Consider the following 23,179-nt stretch of genomic DNA (forward strand, 5'->3'; position numbering starts at 1 on the left):
ATACGTAAAGCCTGTAGTAAGACCAACATGCTTTTGGATACATAAATTCTACAGTATCACCGCTCAAAATTTTCAAATAGTAAAAAAAAAAAACTTCAATGTGTCTCCTGTGTGAGGAAGGAACTGAAAACTTACAACATTTCTTGTTGTGTGCTCTACCTTAACAAGTATTAGGGACATTTTTATCTCAAAACTTTATACAGTCGTTGTACCAAAGATTGGAACTACTGCATGGTCTTATATATGCATTAGCAACTCGAAAATGATAAAATTAAGCTTGGACTGTAGTCTTTTCGAATTATACTATGTGTGAGAAAAGTGACATTACATTGGTGGCTTCGATTACAAGAAGTCTGTGTTACTCTCTCCATGAAAAACGAAGTGCTCTCCTTGAAAGTAAATAAAATATTTATAAGTTGTAAGGTTGTAAGGTTTACCAAACTCATAGGTTGTAAATAGATAAAATTGTTGAAAACAAATGTATAGTGACAGAACTTACGATGTTAGAAAGATCTCACAGATTTGTGTGTAAAATTATTCAAGGGCTTCCAAAACGAACCCGTTCTGACAAGTGTACAAGTCTTCTTGGTTGGTTTTCAGTTGAAAGCATTATCAACAGATGTAAACTTTTATTTTTTGTGTAGACTATGTAGGTTAAAGTCTTCTGCGTTACCAAAACGAATAATGATGAGCAGACTTATGGAATTCAAACATAAATGTGTTCCAGAACAACTTGGTTTTATACCTGACATCTATAAAGCAGCCGAAAAATATAACATTACAGATTATATTGTTAATTTTGCAAATACTGGTTCTTTCCCATCAAAAAAACTTTGGTCAATTATTGTAAATCAGAATATAAATGCAAGTAAAGAAACATGGTGGTCTTACCGAATTTCATGCGATAATGACTTTTATATGTTTAAACATATTCATTCTGCAATCAAACCGTATAAAGCATGGACAATTGCGAAACAGTTTCCCGAACTTCGTGTCTCCGCCAAGTATGTGATTGACTTATGTTCTATAGTACGCTATGAAGATGAACATTTACTTTGCGACAAATGTGGAAAGTTCTTCTTGAATATCGTTGAACACTTACTGGTATCCTGTGATTTCATACAAGACAAAAGAGATGATCTATGGCAAGACATTATTAACATTAATCCCATTCAGTTCAGTGTTTTTATGGACAGTCTTTCGGCACATGAATTCACAACAACAATTCTCTCTTGCAATACGTCATATGAATTAGAAAATGATGAATTAACTTTTTTCTCTAAGACTTGTGTTCGTCACGTTGAAACAATCTGCAGAGATTTCTACAATCGATAGAAGATGTGTCCGTTACCGATATTATAGACAGTGCTAATTTTTGATCATTTTTTTTCTCATATTAACTTTAAACGGTGACTTTAATTCTTTGGGTTTTTTTTTTGTAATTTTCTGTTTTATATATTTCATGTACACCAAATCTCTATAATAGAGGAAATAAAGTTATAAATAAAGTTATATATATTAGGGACATTTTTATCTCAAAACTTTATACAGTCGTTGTACCAAAGATTGGAACTACTGCATGGTCTTTATATGCATTAGCAACTCGAAAATGATAAAATTAAGCTTGGACTGTAGTCTTTTCGAATTATACTATGTGTGAGAAAAGTGACATTACATTGGTGGCTTCGATTACAAGAAGTCTGTGTTACTCTCCATGAAAAACGAAGTGCTCTCCTTGAAAGTAAATAAAATATTTATAAGTTGTAAGGTTTACCAAACTCATAGGTTGTAAATAGATAAAATTGTTGAAAACAAATGTATAGTGACTGGAATCAGACTGTAAATATAGCGAAACAAACATTTTACTGGATGAACTCCAGGTTCTCCTGTCAGAGGAGGGAATCACAGAAGGTAACAGGTAACTAGTCGATAAAGAGAGGCTTACAAATACTGTACAGTGCATTTTATTCATATTGATTACTTTAATTATTTATGTATTTACTGAGCTGATTTATCAAATAACTCAATTACGTGATCAATTCCCTCAGAGACATATGTACACATACGTATGTGTATAATTTCCGACAGAAGAAGAGGATAGGTGCGCCTAACAAGAGGAGGACAATTAATACAGGAAAAAGATTTGATTTGGAAATTTATTAAAGACTTGTCACTCCCCTGGTTGATAACGTCGCAGTATTAGTCTGATAAAAAATGTTGTTGTAAGTTCAAGTTGTAGCCTACTAGAGGAGAGGTGCGCCAAACAAGAGGAGGACAACTAATACAGGAAAAAGATCTGATTTGGAAATACATGAAACACGTGTCACTCCCCCGGTTCATAACGTCGCAGTACTAGTCTGATAAAAAATTGTTGTTGTACTTGCTACAAGTGTTGTGTGCACATGTAAGCATTCAGTCTGACTTGTATGGAAGGGTATTAGTTCCCTAACCCGTGAAGAGCAAAAGGAAAACTCCTATATATATATATATATTTAAAAATTAAGCCACCCTTCGAATCAAGCTAGTGAAAACCTTAAGTAGTCCTTACTGCTTTACCGTGTTTACTTACTTATTAACTTACTACACATTTTTATACGGCCGCAAAAAACATTTTGAGATGGTATAATGGTATGATGTTGTCTGTCGTGTCTGTCTCGTCTTTGTTGTTTGAAGACACATTGGTTTCTGGACAGTAACTTAGGTTTATGTGAATGCATGGATCTCTGAAAAATTTATTAAGAAGGTTCAATACCTTAAAAGGAAGGTTGGGATTGATTTTAGGGATGATGGTCCTTACCGTCTAGGAACTACACAAAACAAGCATTTTTCCATGTTTTCTATTTTCAGGATAAGAACTTCTGTATAAGTAATTTTCTTTTGCTCTGAAATTGTACCACAATGTTTAATACAATAAGTAAAAGGTTGGGATTCATTAATTTCTTGACAATTTTTTGTGTGAAAGTGTATGGATTTCTCTGACATTGTACCACAAGTTTCCATATAGCAAAGGGAAGGCTTGGATTGATTTGGGGGTTAATTGCCTAAAACATGTAGAAATTAGGGGCCTTAAAAGGGCCAAAAGCACACATTTTTCTAGTTTACAGGCAATAAGTGTATGGATCTCCCTGAAATTGTACTACAGGTTCCATACTACAAAGACATGAAAGAAAAGGTTGGGATTGAGTTTTCGGGTTATTGTTACAAAGAGGGTGTCAAAATGTTTGGGGTGTGTTTTTTTTCCAATTTTCTTAAGGGATTCATATTTTTTTTTTCAAAATTTTTGAAAAGTTCCAAGAAGAATTTTTCAATTTCACAGTATTGCGCAATAAAGTTGTAAGATCTTTGATCACTTTTAATTTGTGTCAGAAACCTATATTATGTCAAAAATTTTATCACAATCCAAAATCAGATAGTATTAAGCTAAAATATTGTGTCCAAATTTGCCTCAACTGTTCAGGGTTCGACCTCTGGTCCTATCAGGCTGCGCTCAGCGAAGCATTTTATTTCAATATCTTTTAGTCCATAGATTATAATTGTGTGTTTCTATCAATTAATCATGGACAACAGAATTTAGAAGTAAAAAAATATTTTTTTTAAAATAAATCTATACTATTAAACGAGAAGACCTCATTTTGGGTGTCGCTTCTCCTTCTTCCACAATAAATTGATCATTGTGACTATATGTCCTATAGGTACCATGCATAGTCGCATTTGTCATCCATTCTTATGATTATTCAGTTTCGGTTATTTTGGGAGAAAAACGGAAAAAAGAAGTCCGGATATGTGTCCGTCATCACTCCGGCTTTTATTCATAGACAACTTCCTCTTTCGTTTATATTTCCAGAAGTTTGGTAAATTTACATTACATACCCTATATTATCATGTTTTATTTAAGATTCATTGCCTGAATCGTTATATAAGAATGTTGTCCCAAGTGTAAGCAACAACCCAGGCTGTGTGAAAATAAACACAATCATTTTTGATATTCATTGTCCCAAGTGTAAGCAACGACCCAGGCTGTGTGAAAATGAACACAATCATTTTTGTCATTCACTTATCGTCACGTAACCTAAATTATCATGTTTTATTTGTCACGTAAATAACGACACAGGCATAGTCTATATTATCATGTTTTATTTAAGATTCATGCAAGCCATTTTCACACTTATCGTCACGTAAATAACGACACAGGCATAGCCTAAATTATCATGTTTTATTTGTCACGTAAATAACCACACAGGTATAGTCTATATTATCATGTTTTATTTAAGATTCATGCAAGCCATTTTCACATTGCCTGAATCGTTATATGTTGTCCCAAGTGCAAGCCATTTTCACACTTATCGTCACGTAAATAACGACACAGGCATAGCCTAAATTATCATGTTTTATTTGTCACGTAAATAACCACACAGGCATAGTCTATATTATCATGTTTTATTTAAGATTCATGCAAGCCATTTTCACATTGCCTGAATCATTATATGTTGTCCCAAGTGTAAGCAACGACCCAGGCCGTGTGAAAAAAAACACGATCATTTTTGTCATTCACTTATCGTCACGTAAAGAACGACACAGGCATAGCACATATTATCATGTTTTATTGTCATTCACTTATCGTAACGTAAATAAAAACACAGATATAGCCTATATTATCATGTTTTATTGTCATTCAATCACTTATCGTCACATAAATAACGACACAGGCATAGCCTATATTATCATGTTTTATATATTAAAATAAGTAAAACATGCTCAACTTCATCTAAAACTACCTCGACCAAAAACTTTTACCTGAAGTGGGACAGACGGACGAGACGGACGACCGAACAAACGAACGCACGGATGCACAGACTAGAAAACATAATGCCCATAATTGGGGCATAAAAATTTATTGTTAAAAGGGAAAATAGTGATTTGGCAAAAATGAAAGTAAGGTAGAGATTAGAGGGAGGCAGGACCTTTTTCGGGGCGTCGGGATCGGGTGTTTTTAAGCTCGGGATTTGGGGATTGATCCTTACGGGATCTGGGAATATATTTTTCGATTTCTAGATATGAATTTCTTTAAATTCTGCATCTCAGTTTCATGGAATTTCGGGATCAGGACCCCTCCGATCGACAACCCCTCAAATTAGCCTTAGTCGGTATTAGTCATTTATACATGATTCAAATCCTACAATTGGCATGTTAATAAGGCTCTCAAAAAAAAAAGCACTAATGAATTGTCATAGAAGCATATTTTTTAGACTAATAATGGTCTATATATAAGCAGTTACATTTATTTCATGTTTGAAACGGTGCAAATTTTTTATTTGATTTGACTTTTACCAAAAGAAGCATTGTAGCAAAGGAGAAGAATAATTGTGGTCGTAGGCCAGAAACACGAATATAATTGAATTTAACAGAAAGGAAAAAAATATCGGGCTTTGGAAAAAGGGAGGTATACCTTCTATGTAGTTCTCCATACATAATATCTTTTACAAAAAATCATCCCGCAACAGTTCACAAGCTGTATATGCCCGCGATTTTGCGGGTGTGTTCTAGTATATGATTAAAGTATTCAGCAAGGATTTTATTTATACATGTACTGGTACATATCTACATTATGATTATCATTTGAAGTCTTACAATGGACCACAAATATTTCTTTAATCACCTTAATACATAAAGTTTTGATTTAGGAAAGTGCAATAAAAGTTGGATATCATATGAAAAAAATGAAACAAATTTGGCGGAAGAAACAAAATAATCAGAACATTTTAGAGCTAAAAATAGCTACATTTTGTAAAAGTTTACAGGGTTTTACATGTAAGAACTACATTTTTCTTAATTTAAAGTGCTTACCTGGCATACAGAAGTTTTTATACTAATTGTTTAAAAAGTAAAATTTTACAGGATATTTATGACACATGCATGTGTAATTTTGTAATAAACCAATTTTTCCAGAAAAGATGGAGACCCTTTTATTTGCTGCCATGGTAATACATTTAATGATCTGTCCATATACCAAAGTGGAAGAGAGTTTTAATGTTCAGGCAATGCATGATGTTTTGTACCACGGTGTAAACATCAGCCAGGTAAATATATTACTAATAATAATTAACATGGTAATTACCTCTACTAGAATCTAGATGTTATTTAAGAATTGAATGCTTCTTTTTGTAACTTCATTGGGGTGTAAAAGCGTTGACCGAAGTACATTTTGTATGAAGCGCGGAAGCGCTTCATACTAAAAATGTGCGCACGGTCAATGCTTTTACAACCCTATGAAGTTACAAAAAGAAGCATTCAATACTTATAATTACATTTTTTTAGCAATGATCATGAAAACACGAATTTTATTATTGTTTTATTTAATTCACCTGTGCACTTTATTGTGGGACCACGTGTTATCATGAATGAAAAGTTTTATTGAGCAATGCAATTGCTTACGGAATAACACGTGATGTGCAGTTAGCCAATCAGAATAAAGTGTCATAATGAAACATACATCTAATGTAATTATTAAAGTATAGACAAGGCAAACAATTTTATCACCAACATTTGACGCATCAGTTGTTTTTTTCGTCCTTAAATTAATTAACATATTTGTAATGTTTTCAGTTTACATTTTAGTACAATCTTTAATTCCATACACCTAAGCATGATCAACATAAAAAAGAAGATGTGGTATGATTGCCAATGAGACAACTGTCCACAAGAGACTAAAATGACACAGACATTAACAACTATAGGTCACCGTATGGCCTTCAACAATGAGCAATTCCCATACCGCATAGTCAGCTATAAAAGGCCCCAATATGACAACGTAAAACATTCAAACGAGAAAACTAAGCCTGTGTGTAAAAGATCATAACATTGTGATATATTATAAACTAGTTGTATCCATTTTCAACATCTTTTCATCCTCACCATTAGGCTGAAAATTACAGGTTACAAACTAAAATACATATAGCAAGGAGAAGACATTGTTACTAGAGATTTGATAAAACAAATCTGTTAAACCTGTTGGTTACATGTATATTTTTTGTTTTGTACGATCATTTGGAGTTTCCAGGAGTTGTACCGAGAACATTTATTGGACAAATCACTATAGCTGTTGTTTATATTTTTTGTTTTGTACGATCATTTGAAGTTTCCAGGAGTTGTACCTAGAACATTTATTGGACCAATCACTATAGCTGTTGTTTATATTTTTTGTTTTGTACCATCATTTGGAGTTTCCAGGAGTTGTACCTAGAACATTTATTGGTCAAATCACTATAGCTATTGTTTATATTTTTTGTTTAGTACGATCATTTGGAGTTTCCAGGAGTGGTACCTAGAACATTTATTGGACCAATCACTATTGCTGTTGCATCTTCACCCTTCATCTATTTATTGGACTACATGCAGTATTCCAAGTTTTCCTCACAGATCATAGGTATGTTTTACAATAACAGCCTTATCTTGGGTTATTACCACCTTTTCACCTGTCTTTCATTAGTATATCCAGTAGTCATGTTTTTTGTGTGCGTATGGTATACTGTAAGGTGGCCTATTTAATCACAGTGTAAATTTTGGCAATTTGAGCTCCAATTCTTTTCTTTGAATCTGATCTTCTTTAAAGATTGAATTTATTCAAAGGGACAATTTTACAATTATAGCTTTAAAATGATCCCCTGTTCAAACAGCAAAAAAATCCTCTCAAAGATTCACTGCTTGACAGTTACTGGATGAGTTCAGCACATATAAAACATCACAAAAAGTCACTTTCATGTGTGATTGAACATTGATAATTTTCTTTGTCATTTTCCTTGTTAAATTTTTGGAACTCAAATTACATAAAAAGTTTTATAGCTTAAAAGCAAAAAATACAGGAACAGGCACTTTTTCATTTATTAAACTATATTTTGATCTGTTTGTGACGAGTGAACCAACACCTTCTAACGGAAAAGCTGGTAGAGTAACCAAGATGGATACCGAAGTATGCTGCGGTTGTCTTAAAACCTCATGGAAATATAATATGTAGAGACAACAACATCTGGGTTACCACAAGGTGATAGTTTTATTGAGTCGACATGTTTCGCCGCTAATGCGGCATCATCAGGACAATATTACAGAGTTTACATGTTCATAAAGTGTATATAATGCGGTTGTATTAATTATGACGTAAAAGAATAAAAGTGAAAGTGAAAATGTAAAATAGTGTTCATAATGTAGCAAGAATAAAAGTTAAAAATAGAAATAAAAACAAATGTTTATCTTGACTGGTATGTTCCGTAGTCACTGTGATTGAGGTTCATATATAAATAGAAAGTGAAAGTGAAATTAAAATAAGAATCGAGTATAGTTAAAAGTGAAAGTTAGTCAATAAAGTTATTAACGATGTGGTTAGCTGCTATTCTTGCACGTCTGTGTAGAGGTCCTCATAGTGGTTTATAAAATGTCAGTTCATTTCCAAATAGGACAACACCCCATTGGCCATCCCGTTCCAATTCAACTGGCTTCGCTCCGAGGGAGGTACTGCTTCCATTGAGGTGGTAAAGGGTGAAGTGTATGATTGCCGCAATTTTGGGAATTGTAAATCTTGGTAGATATGTTCATAAAAATTAACTTTGATAATAAAATGTCCGTGGATCAGGCTTTTCTTTGTAAATTAGGTTTGTGGTTTATGTGGTTCATCCTGGTTCTGGTTCCTTCCCTTTTTCTTTAAGTAAAATGCCTGGTATTCCGAATTACTTTGACTTTGTGTACTTAGGTATGCTGCGGATGAATTTAATGTTCAATTTCCGTAAGGTTCTAAAGTGGGCTAAGTTTTTCTCTTGGATGGTTATCGTAGTAGGAGCGGGTGCGGTTGCGGGTGCGGTTGCAGGTGCGGTTGTATTATCTTCCATATCTTCGTCGCGGGTTTTTTCTTTTCTTCGAGGTATGGGCTGTTTCTTCAGTGAGGTTGGTGGTAGAATGGAACAGGGGTTCACAGAAAAATATACACTTTATGAACATGTAAACTCTGTAATATTGTCCTGATGATGCCGCATTAGCGGCGAAACATGTCGACTCAATAAAACTATCACCTTGTGGTAACCCAGATGTTGTTGTCTCTACATATTATATTTCCATGAGGTTTTAAGACAACCGCAGCATACTTCGGTATCCATCTTGGTTACTCTACCAGCTTTTCCGTTAGAAGGTGTTGGTTCACTCGTCACAAATTATTTATTTTTCTGTGAACCCCTGCATCCGCACACGATCCACCTTAGCCGTCCTGCGTTGTAGTTACAACCGTCAGCCTCATGTCTACCGACCAGTTCCATTCTACCACCAACCTCACTGAAGAAACAGCCCATACCTCGAAGAAAAGAAAAAACCCGCGACGAAGATATGGAAGATAATACAACCGCACCCGCAACCGCACCCGCTCCTACTACGATAACCATCCAAGAGAAAAACTTAGCCCACTTTAGAACCTTACGGAAATTGAACATTAAATTCATCCGCAGCATACCTAAGTACACAAAGTCAAAGTAATTCGGAATACCAGGCATTTTACTTAAAGAAAAAGGGAAGGAACCAGAACCAGGATGAACCACATAAACCACAAACCTAATTTACAAAGAAAAGCCTGATCCACGGACATTTTATTATCAAAGTTAATTTTTATGAACATATCTACCAAGATTTACAATTCCCAAAATTGCGGCAATCATACACTTCACCCTTTACCACCTCAATGGAAGCAGTACCTCCCTCGGAGCGAAGCCAGTTGAATTGGAACGGGATGGCCAATGGGGTGTTGTCCTATTTGGAAATGAACTGACATTTTATAAACCACTATGAGGACCTCTACACAGACGTGCAAGAATAGCAGCTAACCACATCGTTAATAACTTTATTGACTAACTTTCACTTTTAACTATACTCGATTCTTATTTTAATTTCACTTTCACTTTCTATTTATATATGAACCTCAATCACAGTGACTACGGAACATACCAGTCAAGATAAACATTTGTTTTTATTTCTATTTTTAACTTTTATTCTTGCTACATTATGAACACTATTTTACATTTTCACTTTCACTTTTATTCTTTTACGTCATAATTAATACAACCGCATTATATACACTTTATGAACATGTAAACTCTGTAATATTGTCCTGATGATGCCGCATTAGCGGCGAAACATGTCGACTCAATAAAACTATCACCTTGTGGTAACCCAGATGTTGTTGTCTCTACATATTATATATTTTGATCTGTTATAGATACATAATTGAATTAACTTACAATATGTTTTTGATTCAAATATTTTTTTTATGATTTTTGCCACATACCCATGATACCTGATTGTGATTAAACATATATTTGCATACTGTTACTTTATTATGTGCATGCTAGATATATATATATATTGGGATACATATTAATATAAAAAAAAGTTGTATAATTACCAATGAGACAACTCAACATCAGAGACTTAAAGACACAGAAATTAACAACTATATCTCACCCACCTTCAACAATGAACAAGATCCATACCACATTGTCAGCTAAAAAAGGCCCTGAAATGACAAATGTAAAACAACGTCAATTTTGTTCGGCAACTAAAATTTCATCACTATTTTGAAAGACTATACCAGTAGATTTGGTTCATTATTGGTATAGGAATTTTTACTCAAGATTTTAATCAAAAAGAAAACAACAATAAGAAAGAAAAGAAAAAAGAATGTTGTTTGATAAATTTAGTTTTAAAATCTTTTGTATAAATTGATTAAATTTAAATTGTACTTCGCTAACATTTCAGTACGAATGACCTTGGGAATATTTGTTCTAATTGGATTGATAACATTTGGAAATGCTGTTGGAGAAAAGCTTGGTACTGATGTAAAGAAATGGTTGTTTATTATAATGATATCACAGTTCCACTCTATGTTTTATATCACTCGGCCATTACCAAATATTTTTGCTTTAGTTCTTGGTGAGTATAGAAATGGTTGAAGAAAAAGCTATTTAACTGTTTGATAAATAATGTAAAAAAATACTTGGCAAATATATGACATATATGCAAAACAGCCAATATTCATAAAATTGAGAATGGAAATGGGGAATGTGTCAAAGAGACAACAACCCGACCAAATAAAAAACAACAGCAGAGGGTCACCAACAGGTCTTCAATGTAGCGAGAAATTCCCGCACCAGGAGGCGTCCTTCAGCTGGCCCCTAAACAAATATATACTAGTCCAGTGATAATGAACGCCATACTAATTTCCAAATTGTACACAAGAAACTTAAATTAAAATAATACAAGACTAACAAAGGCCAGAGGCTCCTGACTTGGGACAGGCGCAAAAATGCGGCGGGGTTAAACATGTTTGTGAGATCTCAACCCTCCCCCTATACCCCTAACCAATGTAGAAAAGTAAACGCATAACAATACGCACATTAAAATTCAGTTTAAGAGAAGTCTGTGTCTGATGTCAGAAGATGTAACCAAAGAAAATAAACAAAATGACAATAATACATAAATAACAACAGACTACTAGCAGTTACTTGACATGCCAGCTCCAGACTTCAATTAAACTGACTGAAAGATTATGATTTCATCATATGAACATCAGGCACAATCCTTCCCGTTAGGGGTTTAGTATCACACCATCATAACATATATGAGAAGAACATAACCCGTGTCATGCCAACAACTGTTTTTAGAATAAATGTGTTTAGTTCCGATGCAAAGACCTTATTATTCGTATAGAATATGTGATGATGTCCATTGTTATGATCACTTACAACCAATTAGATTATGTTATAAAAATATGGAGATGTGGTATGATTGTCAATGAAACTATTCACCAGAGTCCTAATAATGTGGATGTCATTGTTTTAAAAAATATACAAAAAGGAATGGAACCCAATGTTCAGCAAACTACTGTCATATAGATAATCTAATATTGTATGTACATGAATTCAATACTTGGTATGTACATGAATTCAATACTTGGTATATGTACATGAATTCAATACTTGGTATATGTACATGAATTCAATACTTGGTATGTACATGGATACATGAATTCAATACTTGGTATGTACATGAATACATGAATTTAATACTTGGTATGTACATAAATTCAATACTTGGTATGTACATGAATTCAATACTTGGTATATGTACATGACTTCAATATTTGGTATATGTACATGAATTCAATACTTGGTATATGTACATGAATTCAATACTTGGTATGTACATGAATTCAATACTTGGTATATGTACATGAATTCAATACTTGGTATGTACATGAATTCAATACTTGGTATATGTACATGAATTCAATACTTGGTATGTACATGGATACATGAATTCAATACTTGGTATGTACATAAATTCAATACTTGGTATGTACATGAATTCAATACTTGGTATGTACATAAATTCAATACTTGGTATGTACATGAATTCAATACTTGGTATGTACATGAATTCAATACTTGGTATATGTACATGACTTCAATATTTGGTATATGTACATGAATTCAATACTTGGTATGTACATGAATTCAATACTTGGTATATGTAGATGAATTCAATACTTGGTATATGTACAATGAATTCAATACTTGGTATGTACATGAATTCAATACTTGGTATATATATATATGAATTCCATACTTGGTATGACATGATTTCTATATACATTATTTTTATATGAATTCCATATATTGGTATTTACTGTAAACTCAGAAATTTTTGCGATATTTTTTTATTGCGAAAAATGCGACAGTTAAAATCGTAAATTTAAACTTTCATTTTGAATTTTTTTATGATTTAAACAGGATTTTTCTCAACATCATAATAATTTAAAATCCCATATTAGTTTAAAATGACAAAATCGCATAAATGAATTTTCTGAATTGACAGTACACGAATTCCATATTTGGTATTTACATTGATTACATATTTGGTATTTACATTGATTACATATTTGGTATTTACATTGATTACATATTTGGTATTTACATTGATTCCATATTTGGTATTTATATTGATTACATAGTTGGTATTTATATTGATTACATATTTGGTATTAACTTTGATTACATATTTGGTATTTACATTGATTACATATTTGGTATTTATATTGATTCCATATTTGGTATTTATATTGATTACATATTTGGTATTAACTTTGATTACATATTTGGTATTTATATTGATTACATATTTGGTATTTACATTGATTACATATTTGGTATTTATATTGATTCCATATTTGGTATTTATATTGATTACATATTTGGTATTTATATTGATTACATATTTGGTATTAACTTTGATTACATATTTGGTATTAACTTTGATTACATATTTGGTATTTACATTGATTACATATTTGGTATTTACATTGATTACATATTTGGTATTTACATTGATTACATATTTGGTATTTATATTGATTACATATTTGGTATTTACATTGATTACATATTTGGTATTTATATTGATTCCATATTTGGTATTTATATTGATTACATATTTGGTATTTACATTGATTACATATTTGGTATTTATATTGATTACATATTTGGTTAACTTTGATTACATATTTGGTATTTACATTGATTACATATTTGGTATTTACATTGATTACATATTTGGTATTTATATTGATTACATATTTGGTATTAACTTTGATTACATATTTGGTATTTACATTGATTACATATTTGGTATTTACATTGATTACATATTTGGTATTTACATTGATTACATATTTGGTATTTACATTGATTACATATTTGGTATTTACGTGAATTCCATATTTGATATTCACCCCAAAGGTGACTGGGGTATAGAAATATGGTCACTTGGTCTTCTCCCGACCTGCAGTAAAACGCTTGCTGAAGTGGGGCGTCCGTTTGGCTGTGCAGGATGTATCAAGTTGGCAGTCACGTCCGGTCAGAAGAGGGACGTTAAATCCGATGCCTCGTGTAAAGAGAGTGCCACGCTCTTTGCATGTTAAGAACCCTTGCAACAACTCTTTGAGGGGTCCGTAGGTGGCCTGTTGCAAGGCAAAATTTCTGTCCCTATCCAATATAACCTCATTTTCCAGTTGCAGTCCAAATTTCCCCGACCATCATCCTAGATGGCCTCTATTACAACAACCTACCTATTGTATTTATTGTGAACTTGTTCTCGTCCTGAATATGCATGAAATATTTGCCACTGGACATTAAGCAACCAACAATCAATCAGTCATATTTGGTATTGAAATTGATTCCATATTTGGTATTTAAATTGATTCCATATTTGGTATTTAAATTGATTCCATATTTGGTATTTAAATTGATTTCATATTTGGTATTTAAATTAATTCCATATTTGGTATTTAAATTGATTCCATATTTGGTATTTAAATTGATTCCATATTTGGTATTTAAATTAATTCCATATCAGTTAAGTGCAAAAACCATCCAGACAACAGAGTTTTGCATAATGAACAGTAAGATTATATTGTTCATGTGTTAATAAATACAGGTATTGGTTATTGAATATTGTAAATTCACAAATTATTGTTTGCTTTAATTATAAAATATATTTTCAGTTTTGTTGGCTTTGGGAGGCTGGTTAAGAGGTCAACATATACGATTCCTTTGGTGTTCAGGGGCAGCCATTTTGATTTTTAGAGCAGAACTTACTTTGTACCTAGGACAGATTCTTCTGATTGAACTATTTAGTAAACGGTTATCATTCAAGAAACTGTTGACCTATGGAGTACCTGCTGCGGTCACTTTAATAGGTAAAAACATGCAATTACAAATTACTCATAGCAACATGTTATGAAATAACATGTAGTCTTAGTCATTGACAGTCGGTATTATTGATACAGAGAAGTAATATCTTAAGGGATCTTTATTTGTTAAATAAACATCAGCATAGAAGTTATCTTTCTGAATTAACCAGAGGATTATTTTTTACAAAATCTCATCTAAGGACTTTGTTTAGAACATTTGATAATCTATAATCATGATATATTTTTATTAAAGGATGAAATATTTTTTTCAAAATTACATTTCTTTTTTAATGGCTTTCTTCGTCTTGAAGGATTTTCTATGAAATATGGCAGAATTATGTTAAAAGTTTAATGTTTTGTTTCTTTATAGGGTTAACTTTATGCATTGACAGTTATTTGTGGCAGAGGTTGATATGGCCAGAAGCTGAAGTTTTCTGGTACAACACAGTTTTAAATAAAAGTTCACAGTGGGGAGTATCCTTTAAAGTTGCAATGGAGAAGTTTCTTGTTTTTGAGATCAATACAATAAAAAGGTATAAAAGGAGGACAACTAGACAAACAACAGTCCTTAAAGCACTACTCAGTAAAATGTACCAGCAGCATCCCCACCAAAACGGGCAAACTTATGTGTAAATAGACAAACAACAGTCCTTAAAGGTCTACTCAGTAAAATGTACCAGCAGCATCCCCACCAAAACAGGGGCAAACTTATGTGTTGGGGAAAGATAAGGGGTTCCTGACCCACTAATGGCACCTGAGGTGTCACTTATTACAACTTTAAATGCAATAATTTGCACTCATAATGACATTATGTTGTAATTTTCTCAGTAATATTTGATACCAAGTTTATAAAAGTAGGCTATACTATGTGACACATTTTCAGATCTGACACTTATCTTTTTGAATGATATCATGTTCACCACATACATATAAAAGAGATGTGGTATGATTGCCTAGGGAACGCAGTTGTAGTCCAACTACTGTATCACTGGCTTGTTAACACTGATCAGTATGATTACCAATGAGACAACTACCAACAATTGAACAAAAATGCATTCTATTGATGTTTTAGGTCACTGTATGGTCTTCAATAATGAGCTATAGTATCATATTGTTAGCTTGTAAAGACAATGGCATGAAAAAATGAGAAAAAAAATCAAAAGAGCTACAGGAGAAATTTGTTCTTTAAAATATTATTAACCATTCAAAACCCTATGTTACAGACTTAATATCTAAATCTTCCAAGGTTTATCTACTTTTCAGATACACAAACTATAGTGCATTGATCATAATATTCTAAACATCCAATCCATGAACTTTTTCAGAAATTTATCAATGAAACATATGCCCAGATATTCAAGTTACTAAACAATTTTATACTTGTCAAGAGAATTACATAACATCAAAACTCTGTTCTTAAAATATCAATGGTGTCATTCAAGAAATCTTTGACATTAGAGTTATCTTTCTTTGTTCATATATACATTGGAGTTATCTTTCTTTGTCCATATGTACAATTGTATTTGAATCAATTACATCCAATATATTTACAATGCAATGTTTAATTTACTTCCCGCTGAAAAATTAAAGCAATTTTTACCCTTCAATGCTTACAAGCTCTTTGATTGTTATGTGTTGTAGGTGTGGGATGGACAGTCAGAAGAACCTGTCTCCAATTCAAATTAGCTTTAATATTTCTCTGTTACATCTATATTGTTTAGTGTTGCCCCTATTGACATATATGTTGCTTTGATAATGTCTCTCTTATGTGTACATAGTGTTACAGATAATTTTCCTTAATATGATCAGACATTACCATTTTTCTGGTATTTTTACTCGGCCATTCCTAGATGTCTTCTCCTTAGTCTGTTCCTGGTGCCTTTAGGGTTGATTCTGACACCACAGACAAGGATAATGATATACCCAGCATTGATATTTGTACTTCTGTTCTCTATCCTGCCTCATAAAGAGCTGAGGTTTATCATCTATGTTGTACCAGTATTGAATGTGGCTGCAGCCTGTGCAATGTCTAGATTGTGAGTATACACAGGTTCTCTATATAAGTATTACTGGTAAATGTGGCTGAGGCCTGGGCTATATAAAATAATGAGATGTGGTATGATTGCCAATGAGAAAAAGTTCAAATGAAGTGCATATAAGCATTCAAAGACCTCTGTATGACCGTCAACAATGAGAAAAACTCCAACTGGACAGTCATCAGCAGTATAAAAGATCTATACATTAAAAATGTGTAATAATTCAAGTGAGAAAAAATAACTGCCTGATTTATGGCTATACAATTTACCAAAAATAAAAATGTTATACATGGACTAACGACAACAACTGTATTAAAGGATCTTGACTTGGGATAGGCACAAAAAGCATGGAGCTGAATTAAACCTGTAATGACAGTGGTGTAACAGTACAACATAAGAACAAACTGTAAAAGTCAGTTGCAATTGGCTTAACTCAAAGATTGGTACAAGGCTCAAAGTATGATAAACATGAAAAAAAAATAGACACAAAGCACCAATGTAAGAGTACTGACAGTTACTGAAATCAAGTCCAAAGCTGTTCTTTCATTACCTCTCTTGATTTTACAGATGGAATAATAGAAATAAGTCAGCATTACGAATGTTACTAGCAATTGGTGCAGTTCTACATTTACTGGGAAATCTCGTAGGAACTGGTGTGTTTCTGACTGTATCACATTATAATTATCCTGGAGGTGAAGCCATCATGCTTATCCAAAAATCACAATTATCTACATCAAGTGAGTAACATAGAAAAGACACTGTTCTTTACTTTCTCCAACCAATCATGATTGCCAGATTTCCTATTGAAGGTAGTGGGTCTCTCTGGCTTCCTCCACCAATATCAACTGGTTGCCTTTTTGTAGCCAGGTGTTCAAAAAAAAAGTTGTTAAACAATTCTGTGCAAACCAAATCCAGGACCTGTCTTAAACATTCAGCCAGATGATATGTTTTGCTCTGATGAAGACCTCACTGTGCTTTTAAGATGAAGAACAGCAATACAAGTGTAATTCCTTTGATGTGCATGTACTGTTTTTGTGTAATGGATGATACTGTATACCCATATCCTTTTTAGTATTATTGAATATACTGTTATGTTTTGCCTCAGTAGTGATATAAATTTCTTCCATTTCAGATGTAAATTTACATATAGATGTAAAAAATGCCCAGACAGGCATCAGTAGATTTACACAGATTCTCCCCCATTGGAAGTAAGTACATGTTTCTCATCGTTATATTTACACAGATCCTCCCCCCCATTGGAAGTAAGTACATGTTTCTCATCAGTAGATTTACACAGATTCTCCCCCATTGGAAGTAAGTACATGTTTCTCATCAGTAGAATTATACAGATTCTCCCCCATTGGAAGTAAGTATATTGGAAGTAAGTACATATTTCTCATCGGTAGATTTACAAAGTTTCTCCTCCATTGGAAGTAAGTACATGTTTCTCATCGGTAGATTTACACAGATTCTCCCCCATTGGAAGTAAGTACATGTTTCTCATCAGTAGATTTACACAGATTCTCCCCCATTGGAAGTAAGTACATGTTTCTCATCAGTAGATTTACACAGATTCTTCCCCATTGGAAGTAAGTACATGTTTCTCATCAGTAGATTTACACAGATTCTCCCCCATTGGAAGTAAGTACATGTTTCTCATCGCTAGATTTACACAGATTCTCCCCCATTGGAAGTAAGTACATGTTTCTCATCAGTAGATTTACACAGATTCTCCCCCATTGGAAGTAAGTACATGTTTCTCATCGCTAGATTTACACAGATTCTCCCCCATTGGAAGTAAGTACATGTTTCTCATCAGTAGATTTACACAGATTCTCCCCCATTGGAAGTAAGTACATGTTTCTCATCGCTAGATTTACACAGATTCTCCCCCATTGGAAGTAAGTACATGTTTCTCATCAGTAGATTTACACAGATTCTCCCCCATTGGAAGTAAGTACATGTTTCTCATCGCTAGATTTACACAGATTCTCCCCCATTGGAAGTAAGTACATGTTTCTCATCGCTAGATTTACACAGATTCTTCCCCATTGGAAGTAAGTACAGTACATGTTTCTCATCAGTAGATTTACAGATTCTTCCCCATTGGAAGTAATTACGTGTTTCTCATCAGTAGATTTACACAGATTCTTCCCCATTGGAAGTAAGTACATGTTTCTCATCGGTAGATTTACACAGATTCTCCCCCATTGGAAGTAAGTACAGTACATGTTTCTCATCAGTAGATTTACACAGATTCTCCCCCATTGGAAGTAAGTACATGTTTCTCATTGGTAGATTTACACAGATTCTTCCCCATTGGAAGTAAGTAGATGTTTCTCATCAGTAGATTTACACAGATTCTTCCCCATTGGAAGTAAGTACATGTTTCTCATCAGTAGATTTACTCAGATTCTTCCCCATTGGAAGTAAGTACATGTTTCTCATCAGTAGATTTACACAGATTCTCCCCCATTGGAAGTAAGTACATGTTTCTCATCAGTAGATTTACACAGATTCTCCCCCATTGGAAGTAAGTACATGTTTCTCATCAGTAGATTTACACAGATTCTCCCCCATTTGAAGTAAGTACATGTTTCTCATCGGTAGATTTACACAGATTCTCCCCCATTGGAAGTAAGTACAGTACATGTTTCTCATCAGTAGATTTACACAGATTCTCCCCCATTGGAAGTAAGAACATGTTTCTCATCGGTAGATTTACACAGATTCTCCTCCATTGGAAGTAAGTACATGTTTCTCATCGCTAGATTTACACAGATTCTCCCACATTGGAAGTAAGTACATGTTTCTCATCGGTAGATTTACACAGATTCTCCCCCATTGGAAGTAAGTACATGTTTCTCATCAGTAGATTTACACAGATTCTCCCCCATTGGAAGTAAGTACATGTATCTCATCGGTAGATTTACACAGATTCTTCCCCATTGGAAGTAAGTACATGTTTCTCATCAGTAGATTTACACAGATTCTTCCCCATTGGAAGTAAGTACATGTTTCTCATCAGTAGATTTACACAGATTCTTCCCCATTGGAAGTAAGTACATGTTTCTCATCAGTAGATTTACACAGATTCTTCCCCATTGGAAGTAAGTACATGTTTCTCATCAGTAGATTTACACAGATTCTCCTCCATTGGAAGTAAGTACATGTTTCTCATCAGTAGATTTACACAGATTCTCCCCCATTGGAAGTAAGTACATGTTTCTCATCGCTAGATTTACACAGATTCTCCTCCATTGGAAGTAAGTACATGTTTCTCATCAGTAGATTTACACAGATTCTCCCCCATTGGAAGTAAGTACATGTTTCTCATCGCTAGATTTACACACATTCTCCTCCATTGGAAGTAAGAACATGTTTCTCATCAGTAGATTTACACAGATTCTCCTCCATTGGAAGTAAGTACATGTTTCTCATCGCTAGATTTACACAGATTCTCCCCCATTGGAAGTAAGTACATGTTTCTCATCGGTAGATTTACACAGATTCTCCCCCATTGGAAGTAAGTATATTGGAAGTAAGTACATATTTCTCATCGGTAGATTTACAAAGTTTCTCCTCCATTTGAAGTAAGTACATGTTTCTCATCGGTAGATTTACACAGATTCTCCCCCATTGGAAGTAAGTACATGTTTCTCATCGGTAGATTTACACAGATTCTCCCCCATTGGAAGTAAGTACATGTTTCTCATCAGTAGATTTACACAGATTCTCCCCTATTGGAAGTAAGTACATGTTTCTCATCGCTAGATTTACACAGATTCTCCCCCATTGGAAGTAAGTACATGTTTCTCATCAGTAGATTTACACAGATTCTTCCCCATTGGAAGTAAGTACATGTTTCTCATCAGTAGATTTACACAGATTCTCCTCCATTGGAAGTAAGTACATGTTTCTCATCAGTAGATTTACACAGATTCTCCCCCATTGGAAGTAAGTACATGTTTCTCATCAGTAGAATTATACAGATTCTCCCCCGTTGGAAGTAAGTATATTGGAAGTAAGTACATATTTCTCATCGGTAGATTTACAAAGTTTCTCCTCCATTGGAAGTAAGTACATGTTTCTCATCGGTAGATTTACACAGATTCTCCCCCATTGGAAGTAAGTACATGTTTCTCATCAGTAGATTTACACAGATTCTCCCCCATTGGAAGTAAGTACATGTTTCTCATCAGTAGATTTACACAGATTCTTCCCCATTGGAAGTAAGTACATGTTTCTCATCGCTAGATTTACACAGATTCTCCTCCATTGGAAGTAAGTACATGTTTCTCATCAGTAGATTTACACAGATTCTCCCCCATTGGAAGTAAGTACATGTTTCTCATCAGTAGATTTACACAGATTCTCCCCCATTGGAAGTAAGTACAGTACATGTTTCTCATCAGTAGATTTACACAGATTCTTCTCCATTGGAAGTAAGTACATGTTTCTCATCAGTAGATTTACACAGATTCTCCCCCATTGGAAGTAAGTACATGTTTCTCATCAGTAGATTTACACAGATTCTCCCCCATTGGAAGTAAGTACATGTTTCTCATCGGTAGATTTACACAGATTCTCCCCCATTGGAAGTAAGTACATGTTTCTCATCGGTAGATTTACACAGATTCTCCCCCATTGGAAGTAAGTACATGTTTCTCATCAGTAGATTTACACCGATTCTCCCCCATTGGAAGTAAGTACATGTTTCTCATCGCTAGATTTACACAGATTCTCCTCCATTGGAAGTAAGTACATGTTTCTCATCAGTAGATTTACACAGATTCTCCCCCATTGGAAGTAAGTACATGTTTCTCATCGCTAGATTTACACAGATTCTTCCCCATTGGAAGTAAGTATATTGGAAGTAAGTACATATTTCTCATCGGTAGATTTACAAAGTTTCTCCTCCATTGGAAGTAAGTACATGTTTCTCATCAGTAGATTTACACAGATTCTCCTCCATTGGAAGTAAGTACATGTTTCTCATCGCTAGATTTACACAGATTCTCCCCCATTGGAAGTAAGTACATGTTTCTCATTGGTAGATTTACACAGATTCTTCCCCATTGGAAGTAAGTACATGTTTCTCATCGGTAGATTTACACAGATTCTCCCCCATTGGAAGTAAGTACATGTTTCTCATTGGTAGATTTACACAGATTCTTCCCCATTGGAAGTAAGTACATGTTTCTCATCAGTAGATTTACACAGATTCTCCCCCATTGGAAGTAAGTACATGTTTCTCATCGCTAGATTTACACAGATTCTCCTCCATTGGAAGTAAGTACATGTTTCTCATCAGTAGATTTACACAGATTCTCCCCCATTGGAAGTAAGTACATGTTTCTCATTGGTAGATTTACACAGATTCTTCCCCATTGGAAGTAAGTACATGTTTCTCATCGGTAGATTTACACAGATTCTCCCCCATTGGAAGTAAGTACATGTTTCTCATCAGTAGATTTACACAGTTTCTCCCCCATTGGAAGTAAGTACATGTTTCTCATCAGTAGATTTACACAGTTTCTCCCCCGTTGGAAGTAAGTACATGTTTCTCATTGGTAGATTTACACAGATTCTCCCCCATTGGAAGTAAGTACATGTTTCTCAATCGGAGGTAGTGGATATTAACTTAAGTTTATTTGCTGTAGAAATTTGCGACTGAACTAAGATAATTTCTAAACCATTTTACACTATTATCTTCATAGAAATATTACTTTGAAATGCAGCTTTCTGTATGCCACAATGCACAACAGCTTTGATGTTATGACATTTTTTAATTCCAAGTTGTAAATTCATCCAACATTTTAATCACATTTATCAATCGTACAAAGCTATTAATCTCATATTGTCATATTTTTAAAAGTCTGTTCTATTTTTCAGATACAGTAAGGAAGAAGATTTGCCACCTAATGGAGAGAAAATGAAGTCCTTCACTCACTTATTGATAGGAAATCAGTCAGTTTTACCATACTATAAACAATCACACAAAATCATTCATACAGTAGAGGCATTCCATAAAATACAGCCTCAACTTAAAAACTTTAAACACCCAATACAGATAAAGCTACATCAAGAAATATGGATTTTAGAAAAAATTAAAACATAAGATATTCTGAATTATTTTGTTTGTTTCAATGATTCATTGATTGTACTCTTCATGTCACCCTTTCTTTGATTGCCTAGAAAATGACCTTTGTCATTTGCCAAGTGTTTTGGGGGCTTAAAGTTGAGATAATGTAAAGTTGGCACCAGGATTACATGGTGCAGTCACAATAAAAGTTACCATGGTAGAGATTGTTTGATAAAATTTAAGATTCTAATATTAGTGAAAAAACAATGAACACTATTGATG

The 23,179-nt window shown here is 33.7% G+C and overlaps 1 protein-coding gene across 3 annotated transcripts; it reads left to right on the forward strand.

The window, feature by feature from the left end:
* The first annotated feature begins 2,204 nt into the window (after positions 1-2,204).
* On the forward strand, positions 2,205-22,944 carry LOC143062993 (dol-P-Man:Man(7)GlcNAc(2)-PP-Dol alpha-1,6-mannosyltransferase-like). Of its 3 annotated transcripts, none has more exons than XM_076234882.1 (10): positions 2,205-2,222; positions 5,947-6,077; positions 7,291-7,423; positions 10,786-10,959; positions 14,588-14,782; positions 15,147-15,250; positions 16,586-16,812; positions 17,380-17,549; positions 17,945-18,020; positions 22,708-22,944. In XM_076234882.1, exons 2-10 carry the CDS (start codon positions 5,952-5,954, stop codon positions 22,931-22,933), a joined length of 1,431 nt encoding a protein of 476 aa, XP_076090997.1. In that variant the 5' UTR covers positions 2,205-2,222; positions 5,947-5,951; the 3' UTR covers positions 22,934-22,944. The 3 variants fall into 3 exon arrangements, with proteins under 3 accessions (XP_076090997.1, XP_076091008.1, XP_076090989.1); XM_076234893.1 differs by lacking the exon at positions 2,205-2,222 and adding an exon at positions 2,235-2,404 and having other exon boundaries at positions 5,952-6,077; XM_076234874.1 differs by lacking the exon at positions 2,205-2,222 and adding an exon at positions 2,236-2,404.
* Positions 22,945-23,179: the final 235 nt, after the last annotated feature.

Source organism: Mytilus galloprovincialis, chromosome 1, assembly GCF_965363235.1.
Source record: "Mytilus galloprovincialis chromosome 1, xbMytGall1.hap1.1, whole genome shotgun sequence".
Lineage (NCBI taxonomy): Eukaryota > Metazoa > Mollusca > Bivalvia > Mytilida > Mytilidae > Mytilus > Mytilus galloprovincialis.